The sequence below is a fragment of the Gossypium arboreum genome, chromosome 10 (genome assembly GCF_025698485.1).
Source record: "Gossypium arboreum isolate Shixiya-1 chromosome 10, ASM2569848v2, whole genome shotgun sequence".
Taxonomy (NCBI): Eukaryota; Viridiplantae; Streptophyta; class Magnoliopsida; order Malvales; family Malvaceae; genus Gossypium; species Gossypium arboreum.
The window spans coordinates 119,095,182-119,106,978 of record NC_069079.1 but is presented as its reverse complement, the minus strand read 5'-3'; the positions used below and the strand labels follow the sequence as shown (position 1 = coordinate 119,106,978).

Below are 11,797 nucleotides of genomic sequence, written 5' to 3'. Positions count from 1 at the left end.
TTTTAGTCCTAATATGCTTAAATTAGATATTTAATTCTTATACTTTAATCTCTAACACCATTTGAGTCTTTATATTTTTCTAATTATTTTAAATAATTAACATCGTTAACTTTTCAATTAAATGTGGTTAACAATTTTTTTCTTAAAATTCTTTTGGAAACAGGAAACAGTTTTTTCAAAGTTTTTGTTTATAATAAACGAAAAAATATACAATTAAATTTCACCCATATTATGTTTGAATAATTATCACACATTTTGTTTGTTTATATGTTTGAATTTGGATTAAGTGTAAACTAAAACTTGAATTTTAAGTTAAACTTAAATCATGCTTGGACCATTTCATTGATAATTTTAACTTCAAACACAGCTCTGAAATTTTAACTTTAAAAATAAGAGCAGCAAAAAAAGAATGTTTTAATTTAATAAATGTTAAAATTGGTAATTTTAAGCTATATTAATAAATTAACGTTCTTTTATATATGGCTTCACGGGAATCGAAAGGATTTTGAGTGTGCATTAATAAATATATATGGCTTCAACTTATAATCTTCACCCCTCCATTTTGTTTTGGTTTCCCAAATTCTCTGATCCTACAGAGGAACGGTCTACTGAAAATTGAAGTCTATGGATATTAATGGACTAATAACGAAGGTCACATGGAGGGTTGAAACTTTGAGTGCACTTCATACCCAGTCCAACTCTATGGGTGTTAATGGACTAATAACGAAGGTCACATGGAGGATTGAGAATTTCTCCAGTATTACAGACGATGGGCTCTATTCTGAAAATTTCACTGTTGATGGCTACAAATGGTAACTCTGATCTTCTTCTTGTTGGTTATGATTTAGTTTGCATTTTATCTACCTGACTTCGATTTGCAAACTTATTTGGTAGGCGGCTTATTATCTTCCCGAAGGGGAACAAAGTGGATTTTTGGTATTTTTTTTTTTTAGAAGTTGCAGATTCAGCTACTTTGCCTTCGGGATGGAGTAGAAATGCCCAATTTGGATTTGCAGTCATCAATCAATTCGATCGTGAACTTTCCATTACGAAAGGTATTTTTTGTTGAACCAAAAACATTTGTACAAAACAAAGGATCAACTTTTTTATGGTTGTTCTTAGTTAATGAGTTTACAAAACACATCTAATCACTATGGGTAATACTTATGGTTCTCCTTTTTACTTTATTTAATGGGGGTATAGTTTTTTTATTCTGAAGAATTGAATATACTTATCTCCAAACATATTGCTTTTTTCCCTTTGTGAATTTTTTTCTATTTATGTTCATACAAAGATGGTCATGGTATGGTGTTTGGGGAAGTTTGACATGAGACATGACTGCATGAACCGATTCACCATCTTTTTTCTGTTGCATGAACCGATTGCAATTTATTTTCAAGTGGTTAGTGATGATAGAGACACTCGCTTTTGGCAGTTGATACGGCAGAGTTCACGGTGAATGATTCTTGTTGGGGCCTCCTTTTTTTTGTTAGCTTTAGGCGAATTACACGATCCTAAAAGAGGCTATCTCCTCAATGATGCATGCTTATTTGAAGCCTACGTTTCTACTGATAGGACTAAAGGTTTGATCTCACATGAATTGATGATCAAGACTGACTCGGATAGACATGAGACCGATGAAGCTGATTCATCAACTCACCCTTCTGAAGAGATTGTGGTAAGTCAGCTAAATTAGTTGTTAATAATAATGCATCTATGTATCTCTATTATTGCTTTCTTTGCCTCCATTGCAGGCTTTTGAACCTGAAGATCCAACCGAGGAAGATATAACACATTCTTCACTAGCTTGGAGTCTGAGCTTTCGTACTCTTAACATTGTTTTTTCTCAAGCAGCGAAGGAAGCGCTGGCTAGCTACATTAGAGGAAGCATTGGATAGGAACCCTTTTCATTTCTACGGCTCTCGGGAGTTTTCTTCACTTAAGCAGGCGTTTAAGATACTAGCTAGTTTTGATTGTTCCTCTACCACCTTTACAATTGAGCAAAAAAAAGAGTTGTTGGCCATGGAGGAGAGCCTGAAAGAACTAGCTGACCGAGCAGCGAAAGCAATGCAGGACATGAATTGCCTTACTGAGAAGAAATCTATTAAGTTGACAATTACGCATAAATTGGATCGTAATGTAATCAGATATAAGGAGGTGGAATCAGAGGTGAAACAGGTAGAGAAAAAAAACTAGCTGCCCTCCATGTACAAGTTGAAGAAGCACAAAAGGAAAGGGAGAATATGTTGGCTGAACGGAAGTAGATATTTAAAAGTTCCAAGGAAATGAAAATGGAGTTGGAAGCGTTGGAAATGCAATGGGCAGAGTATGAGGCCATGGCCAAGGTTGCCATGGAGGAAGAGAGTATCGTTTTGGCTGAATGGGGAAGAATCAAAGAGTTCATCACTTCCATTAAAGGAAAGATTTAGAAACTTTGGAGGAAATTTTGTAGTAATGGTGTTTTGTGCAAGACTTTATATTATATGCATACATCCTTGATTCACTTTCTCTCCTTGAATTGAATGAAGGATATATAAATATACAATTTCCAGAAGTCTACAACAACATTAGCATCTAATAAGTCAATACTGAAATCAACATTTTTAAAATCATTATATGTTAGTAACTTGTATTAAAATGATTTGTGTTTTGTTTAATTATTTTTTTTCCAAATCATATATTATGTTGTATATGGTATTATCAGGTCTGGACTTTTACCATAATGTTACTAACGGATGAATAGTTCTTTACTTATATTATATATGCACAATAAGCAAGTAATATATAATTTAATAACATTTTAGATGTTTCTAGTATGATACAATCAAAATTAAATAATTAATTAGTAAAAGGAAAGAGAATTAACATTCAATTAAATTGCAAAACTTGTTTTATAAAATTAGAAGCAGTTTACTAAAAAAACAATTCAATTTTATATAATTCAAATATCAACAAAGATGACATTAACTATTACGAGGAATTCAACTTTATACGATTATAAAGATGGTCTCCATTTTCTTAGACTTCTTTGAGTGTTGATACTCATATGGAGAGATAATAATACTTTTAACATCTTTAAATAAATGTTATATAAACTTTGATAAAGAATTTCTTGAGTGTTTGTTGTAAAATCTGAACATCGATAATGGCAATATAAAACGATCGTAAAGTAAAAAAAGGAAAAATAAGAACATACAGATTCTACGTGGGAATTCTTTCGGGAAAAACCACGAGCAGGGGAGAATAAAATTCACTAATTTCGAATTTAAATGATACAAGAGGAGGTTCGACTACTTCTAATTATAGGTTGATAACCCTTATTCTAATTATTGTCAAATAGAAGGAGAGAAGTTCTATACGGATTCTACTTGTACAATCAATATCAAATAGAAGAAGAGTAGTTTTATACAGATTCTACTTATGCAGCCTAGTCCATACCGCGCGGGGGCTTCAGTTACAACCCTAGTCTAGTTTTATGCTTAATGGAGATCCTTCGCCCCCACAGATCCTCCTATTTTGCCACTATATTTTATTTATTTAACAGGAATTTAGGTCACACAACTTTAACATTTGGTTTAGTGGAAAAGTGAAAGGATGGAAGGAAGAAATAAAAAAAAAAAAGTGAAAAGAAAAATGAGAGGGAAGAAAATAGAGGAGATGATCATTTTCTATCCTAATGCATAAAAATCAATCCTTACCAATTGGAAGAAAATAAAGTATGTTAGATCAAAATTATGGATTTTTTAAATATTTTATTTTCTATTCTTTCATATTTTATTCATCTCGACTCGATGTGAATAATATTTCAAATTTAGTTAGGATGATTTAATAATACTTGTGAACTTTGACAAACTCGAAATTGTTTTACTCGTTTCGATCGAACGCTCAACCTTTTTTAGTGATTGAAATAATTTTTTTATTGTTTTCTAATTTGCACGTGTTTTTATTTTGTAAAAATTATTTTTAAAATTTTCAACCAAATACAGTTCTATTATGAATGTTATTTAATGGATGTTCAACCCTTCATCTTTCATCTCCCTTTATCCTTCAATGATGGTTGATTTAGTTCTACAAGATGCTTTGGTGTACGACAGGTATGAGACCAATAGTCTTTACCTCCACAACGATAACACAAACTTTCCACTTTCCCAGATGTTTTTTTTATCATTCTTTCCATCCTTATGATCCCACTTTCTGGTGGGTATTCCTGAAATGACTACCTCGTTCACATCCACATCCTCGACTGTGACCGCGACCATGACCATAACCATGTCCTCGACCACGACTACTAGTTTGGCCTTTATCCTTTCCCTTATATGATGTCATATTCGCTTTGGGGAATGGAATAGAACCAGTTGGACGTGACTCGTGATTTTTCATTAACAGTTCATTATTTTGCTTAGTCACAAGAAAACAAGATATTAATTCAGAATATTTCTCAAAACCTTTTTCACGATTGTGTCTACAGGACAACATTATTTGCGTGAAATGTGGAGTATGTTTTTTATAACATATCCTCAACAGTTATGTTCTCTCCACATAATTTTAATTGGGAAGTGATTCTAAACATAGTCGAGTTATAGTCACTCACAGATTTAAAATCTTGTAATCTCAAATATAGCCAATCGTAACGAGTTTTAGGAAGCGTTACGGTTTTCTGATGATTATATCTTTCTTTTAGACTATTCCAAAGGACAAGTGGATCTTTAACGGTTAAATATTAAGTTTTTAGTCCCTCGTGAAGGTGATGGCAAAAAAATATCATAGATTTGGCCTTATCTTGACTAGATGCTTCATTTTCTTCACTAATAGCTTCACCAAGACCTTTTGCATTAAATGTGTTTCAACATCTAACATCTAGGATAACTAGTTCTTTCTAGTAATGTCAAGAGCCACAAATTCAAGTTTTGCAAGGTTCAACATTGATGATATAGCTACAATATAAATCTAATATAAATATAAATAGTTCATTAACAAACATTCAAGCAAACATTAGTAATCCCTTAACAAAACTTCCAAGCATAACTTAACAGAAAATTACTCAAATAATTACAACAATTTAGTCATAAAATAAATTACAAGTAATTTAACTATATTAGAAGTTTTTAAGAAATTAAAGGATTAGTAGAACCCTTAAAAAATAAAACAAATTATAAATATAAGTAATTTTATCGTAGTAGACATATTGATAAAATGTATTACATACCTTGATCCAAACTATGAAAAAATGCAAGACTGTTGGATTGATGTAAGCGCTCGTGCTGATAACGTATTATAAATAAAAATAATAGATAATAGATGGATATGAGAATATGAGGATTTCTATTGTATTTTATGATAATTAAGTGTCTGAAGCTTTGATTGTGGTATTTGGTTGTTTTGTGAAGTAATTTTTATTAGTTTTTTTATTTAAGGATTAAATTGTTAAAATGTCAAAATTTCAAGGTTTGATGGTGATTTAGAGGTATAATTAGTACTGTTTAATGGCCAAGATTATTCGGCTATATATTTTGAAAAAAATGATTAACTTGATGATTTTCGGGTTAATGGACTAAATTACAAAAGTTGTAAAAGGTAATTATGTAATTTCAAAAAATAAAAGGGTATAAAAGTAGAATTAATTGGCATATGAATATAAGATAATAAAAGGAAAATTTGCATTTTAGATCAAGACCCTGTTGACTTACATGGAAAAAGAAAAATTGTTGAATAGTCCCTAAACTTCTGCAACTATTACAATTCAGTCCAAATAAGTTCGTACAGCTAAATTTTAGTATAATTTAAATATTTAGTTGCTTGTGGATTGAAAATTACTAATTGACTTGAAAGTATTAAATTGTGGTAAGTGAATTGATTTGGGAAAGAAATTGTATTAAATGTTGTTAAATGATAAATATGTGAGCCGATCAACATAGGATAGGATACAACTAGCATGCTAATAGGTTATATCGCACGCTGTATGGGATTGGTTGATGTTGAGATGATGATTATGAATTCATTCATGTTTACTGAATATACCGAAGTTTAGTATTTGTTGTGAATTATCACGCTATAATACACTATTTTAGGTGTGTTACGGAGGCGGATGTGAAACCTATGGGCTTGGCACTTGGTGTCGAGGTGTGTTTCGGAGGGATGTTAGCCTACAGGCTTGACACTTGGTGCCCAAGTGTGTTCTCGGTTGGTTAGCTCATTTGAGCGATTTGGTGTGTTTGGTTGGTTAACTGTGTATCTGAATCCATTACAACATTCATTGGGGATAGTAAATGATATAACATAATTGATTGAATTAATTCATTCGTATACAAGTTTATGACTCACCTGTGATTTGGTTATGAATGGCAGGACTATGATTTATGACATTTTTATATTATGTATTGATTAAGTTTATTTCGCTAATATTCATTATTTCTCTTTGTCGAACTTACTAAACTTCAATAAGCTTACTTGTGTGGTTTGCATTTCTTGTAGATATCTTTTTGTGGGACAGAAGATCAGATCAGTACTCAAGTCATATTATCCATCCGATTTCGATATTTTTGAACGTTATTTTGGATTATATGGCATGTAATAGGTGGTTATGTTAATGACCTCATTTGATATGTAAATATTTGAAGTATGTACCTAGTTAATCTTAGATTGACGTTGATCATAATGTGATGATAATTACATGGTTACTAGGTATGGTGATAAATATAAGTGCAATTTGTGAAGTTATGGTTATGTTTTTGGGTAAACTAGCTAAGAATAACTTATGGTACATGTTGTTCTCGATTTGGCTAGTATAAGGTTAGGTAATTAGCTTAAAATGACAAGATTGGATGTTTGAATGGTTGATGATTTATTTCGTTGTATATGTATGTATAATTGTTGTAACAATGAGGGCACATTGGTTAGACACTTAAAATGGTTGAATTGGCATGATTTGAGTAGGTTTTATGATAATTTGAATAGGTATAATAACTGATTAATGTGTTGATTGGTGTCTAAGAAAGCTTGAAATGGTAAACTTGATGTTTAAAGTTCATTTTGGTGCACACGGCCTGGGACACGGGCCGCCACACAGCCGTGTGCCATAAACGGTCTGAGACACCGCCGTATGTATCAAGTAAGAGAGTTACACGGCTTGACACACGGCCGTGTGATCTAAGTCAGTGAGTTACATAGTTTAAGGCACGGGCTGGGACATGGCTATGTGTCTCATTATTCGAACACTACATCATCTGGGCTATGTCACACATCCTGGCCACACGACCGTGTGACCCCTGTTTTCTAAATTTTTTAACTTTTCCCTAGATTTTTTTGAATTGTTTCAATTTAGTCTCATTTTGATCCCAAACTATTTTTAGGGCATCGAAAGTTTAATTTAAGGCTAAAATATGTGTGTTTGTTGGATTTGTATGAGATTTAAATAATTAATATTAAATAGCATTATTAATTTGATTTGAAGTTATCTATTCTGATTTATACGGTAACTCTCCGTAACCCTAGTTCGGCAACGGTAATGGGCTAGAAGTGTTACATAGCATCACTAATTCGAATCAAGCCAACAAGTTATTATAAGTTCTCCCATTACAAATGATTTTTGGTCAAGAATCAAATATTTTCCATCTAAAAACTTTTGGATGTGATGTATATGTTCCGATTACTCCACCACAATGCTTTAAGATGAGTCCTCAAAGGAGGTTAGGAATATATGTTGGATATGAATCTCCATCAATAAGTAAATATCTCGAGCCATCAATGGGGTACGGTTTGATTTGCTAACTGTCATTTTAATGAGCCAGTTTTCCTAATGTTAGTGGGAGAAAAAAATAGCTGGAAAAAGAAATAGATTAGAATGAATTATCATTGCCACTTATTGATCCTTATCCGAAACAATGTGAATTGGATGTTCAGAGGATAATTCATTTACAAAGTTTAGCAAATCAATTGCCAGACGCATTTACTGATATAAAAAGAGTGACAAAATCACATATACTAACTGTAAATGCTCCAATCAAAATTGATGTCCCTGAAAGACAAACTCTAGTTGTTATTTAGTCTAAAGCACATTTGAAGCATGATAGACTAATCGATTTTAGAGATAAGAATCTTCAAAAAAGAAAATGAGCAAAAATAGAAGATGGTCAGGTCGAGGAAGTAATGACTTTAAAAGAATCACTAGAAGAGATTTTAGACATGACTAAAGTTCAAGAAAAATCTCAAGTACCTGATAATGAAGAGATCTTAACAAATTATGTCATGTCAAGAATTAAGTGGAACCGAAATCAAATCAACGCCAATGACATATTTGCATGCAATGTAGCACTATATATTTTGAATGAAAATGTGAATAATGAACCAATGTTAATTGAGGAATGTAGACAAAGAGATGATTGGACAAAATGGAAAGAAGCAATTGAAGCTAAGTTAAAATCTCTTGCGAAGAGAGATGTATTTGGACATGTAGTTCGCACACCTGAAGGTGTAAAACTTGTGGGATATAAATGGGGTTTTGTGAGAAAGAGAAATGAAAAAGGATAAACTGTGAGATATAAAACGTTTTTAGTTGCACAAAGATTTTCACAAACACTTGTTATTGATTAAGAAGAGACATACTCTCTTGTGGTGGATGCAACTACTTACTCTCTTGTGGTGGATGCAACCACTTTTAGGTTCTTGATTAGTCTAGCAATAAGAGAAGGGTTTGATTTACGACTAATGGATGTAGTTAAAGCTTATTTATATGGCTCACTTGATAATAACATTTACATGAAACTCCCAAAAGGTTTTAAACTGGTGAAAACAGCTAATTCATGTTCTCGAGAACATTACTCAATCAAATTAAATAGATCTCTTTATGGATTGAAATAATCTGGGCGCATGTGGTATAATCGCCTTAGTGAATACTTATTGAAGGAAGGCTATAAGAATGATCCCATTTTCCCATGCATTTTTATAAAGAAGTTTGGATCATGATTTGTTATAATTGTTGTGTATGTTGATGATTTAAATATTATTGGGACTCCTGAAGAGATTTTAGTGATAATGGAGTGTTTAAAGAAAGAATTTGAAATGAAAGATATCGGAAAAACAAGATTTTTTCTAAGGTTACAAATTGAGAACCTAAAGAATGGAATCCTTATGCATAAAAAAACATATATAGAAAAAGTGCTAAGAAGATTATACAAATGGTTGTTAGGTCGCTTGATGTAAATAAACACCCTTTTTGTCCTGGAGAAAATGATGAAGATTTTATTAGTCCTGAAGTATCATATTTAAGTGCTATTGGTGCATTGATGTATCTTGCTAGTCATACACAACTTGATATATCATTTATTGTCAACTTATTAGCAATATCTAGCTCTTGTCCAACCCAAAGACATTCAAATAGGATTAAGCACGTTTTTCATTATCTTTAATGTACAAAAGATATGGGTTTGTTTTTCCCTAACCTACCAAAAAAAAAGATTGGTTGGTTTTGTAGATACAAGGTACTTATTTGATCCTCATAATGCTCGATCACAAACTGGTTATGTTTTCACATATAATGATACTGTAATTTCTTGGTGTTCTATGAAACAAACCATTGCTACTACTTCTTGTAATCATGATAGATTTTGGTAATCCATGAGGCTAGTCGTGAATGTGTGTGGCTAAGGTCTGTAATTCATCAAATATGAAAAGATTGTAGTTTATGCTCTAAAAAGGAAGCTCCAACAGTCTTATATGAAGATAATACAACTTACATTGCACAACTTAAAGAAAGATATATTAAGGGTGATAGAGCAAAACATATATCACCAAAAAGTTTCTTCCCTCATGATCTACAAAAAAATAGAGATATAAATGTTCAATGGATTCGTTCAAGTGAAAATTTGGCAGATCTTTTTACTAAGGTGCTCCCTACTGCTACATTTGAGAAGTTATTTTTCAACATTGGATTGCATCATTTTAAAGATCTTAAGTGATGCTTGCATGAGGGGGAATAAATTCGCACTATATTTTTTTTTTAAGTTGTGACATGCTGTGTATCAAAGGATTATGTACTCTTTTTTCCTTCACTAAGTTTTTGTTCCATTGGATTTTTTCTAATAAGGTTTTTAATGAGACATATCATTTATACAATGAACATCGAATGGGGAGTATTATGAATGTTATTTAATGGATGTTCAACCCTTCATCTTTCATCTTCCTTGACCTTCTACCTTCCATCTTCTTTAAACCTTTCATCTCGTTGTAGCCACTTTTTCTTATTTATGTATTAGAATATGAAGAATCTAATCTCTCTGTATATATAGTGGAATATACTATTTGTAAGTATGATGAAAAAGTATAGAATACAATAGAAATCATTATATTCTTATATTCATCTATTATCTGTTATTTTTGTTTATAGTAGTTTCTTTAATATTTTTAAATTTCTAAAAATTAAAATCAACTCTATTTCCTTAAACTAAATGAAGGCTAATATTTTTAGTGATTTAAGTTTTTCAAACGCATTTGATAATATATAATAAAAATAACTCATAGAATTTTTTTTATATTATTTTACTTATCACTTAATTGAGAATCTTTTCAATCTATTTTACTTTACTTTTCAAAAATTATATCATTCTTTAAGAACTTTACATTTAAATTTAGCTTTATATAAAATAACTAATTTTTTCAAAAAATAAAGATAAAATGTTAAATAAAAAATCATAAATTATATTTATCAAACAATTTAATTATATTCTATTTTAATTTTAATTAATATTCAAAATAGATTTTATAATTTAAACCCAATACTTAATTTTTAACCTTTAATTTGCAATATTTAATCTAAAGTATATATTATATAAATTTAAAACACAACCTGAAATTGTAACTTTAAAAATAAGAGCAGCAAAAAAATGTTTTACTTAATAAATGTTAATTCTTTTTATTTTTAATTTATATTAGTAAATTAACGCTCTTTTATACAAATAAATTAATTTTTATTTTGATATATTATTGGAAATTGAAACAAAATTGATAATTTTATTAATTAATTATCAAAGAAATCTCTTTAGCTTTTCGAGGATTTTGTGTGAGTCATTTAAAGAGCTTTCAAAAACATTGTATCATACTTACATTAATCAAATTTTCTATACACGTTTTGATAATTTACAATTAGAATTTTTCTACAAAAGTATAGAATATGATAAGTAAATAAAATATTTTATTTAATATTTTTATTGTATTTTATTCTAATTTAATATTATATTATTTTTATCAATTTATCTAATCATGTTCGATATTTAATTTTAATTAAAATTTTATAACTTAAATTTAATATTTAAATTTTTAATTCCAATACTTAATTTTTAGTCACGGAAAACGAACGGATCTTGTGTGGGCATTAATAAATATATATGGCTTCAACTTATAATCTAATCCAACAGAGTAACTGTCTAACTCCAGGTTTTCTACTGAAAATTGAAGTCTATGGATGTTAATGGGCTAATAACGAAGGTCACATGGAGGGTTGAAATTTTGAGTGCAGTTCATAGCCAGTCCTAGTCTATGGGTGTCAATGGACAAATAACGAAGGTCACATGGAGGATTGAGAATTTCTCCAGTATTAAAGGCAAAAGGCTCTATTCTGAAAAATTCACTGTTGATGGCAACGAATGGTAACTCTGATCTTCTTATTGTTGGTTATGTTACAGTTTGCATTTTATCTACCTGACTTAGATTTGCATACTTATTTGGCAGGCGACTTCTTATCTACACGTAGGGTATCTATGTGGATCATTTGTCAATTTTTTTGCATTGTTGCAGATTCAGCTAC

The 11,797-nt window shown here is 30.7% G+C and overlaps 1 protein-coding gene across 1 annotated transcript; it reads left to right on the top strand.

The window, feature by feature from the left end:
* The first annotated feature begins 624 nt into the window (after positions 1–624).
* On the top strand, positions 625–2,429 carry LOC108488119 (MATH domain and coiled-coil domain-containing protein At3g58270-like). The gene is made up of 5 exons (XM_017792424.1): positions 625–812; positions 895–1,055; positions 1,494–1,678; positions 1,855–2,178; positions 2,283–2,429. The coding sequence occupies exons 1-5, from the start codon at positions 625–627 to the stop codon at positions 2,427–2,429; spliced, it is 1,005 nt and encodes a 334-aa protein (XP_017647913.1).
* The last annotated feature ends 9,368 nt before the right edge of the window (positions 2,430–11,797 follow it).

Coding starts and splice junctions, on each gene's coding strand:
- LOC108488119 (XM_017792424.1), top strand. CDS start 625: ATGGATATTAATGGACTAATAACGAAGGTCACATGGAGGGTTGAAACT. Junction 1,056..1,493: donor TGAACTTTCCATTACGAAAG/GTATTTTTTGTT, acceptor TTTTTTTGTTAG/CTTTAGGCGAATTACACGAT. Junction 2,179..2,282: donor TGGAATCAGAGGTGAAACAG/GTAGAGAAAAAA, acceptor AAAAGTTCCAAG/GAAATGAAAATGGAGTTGGA.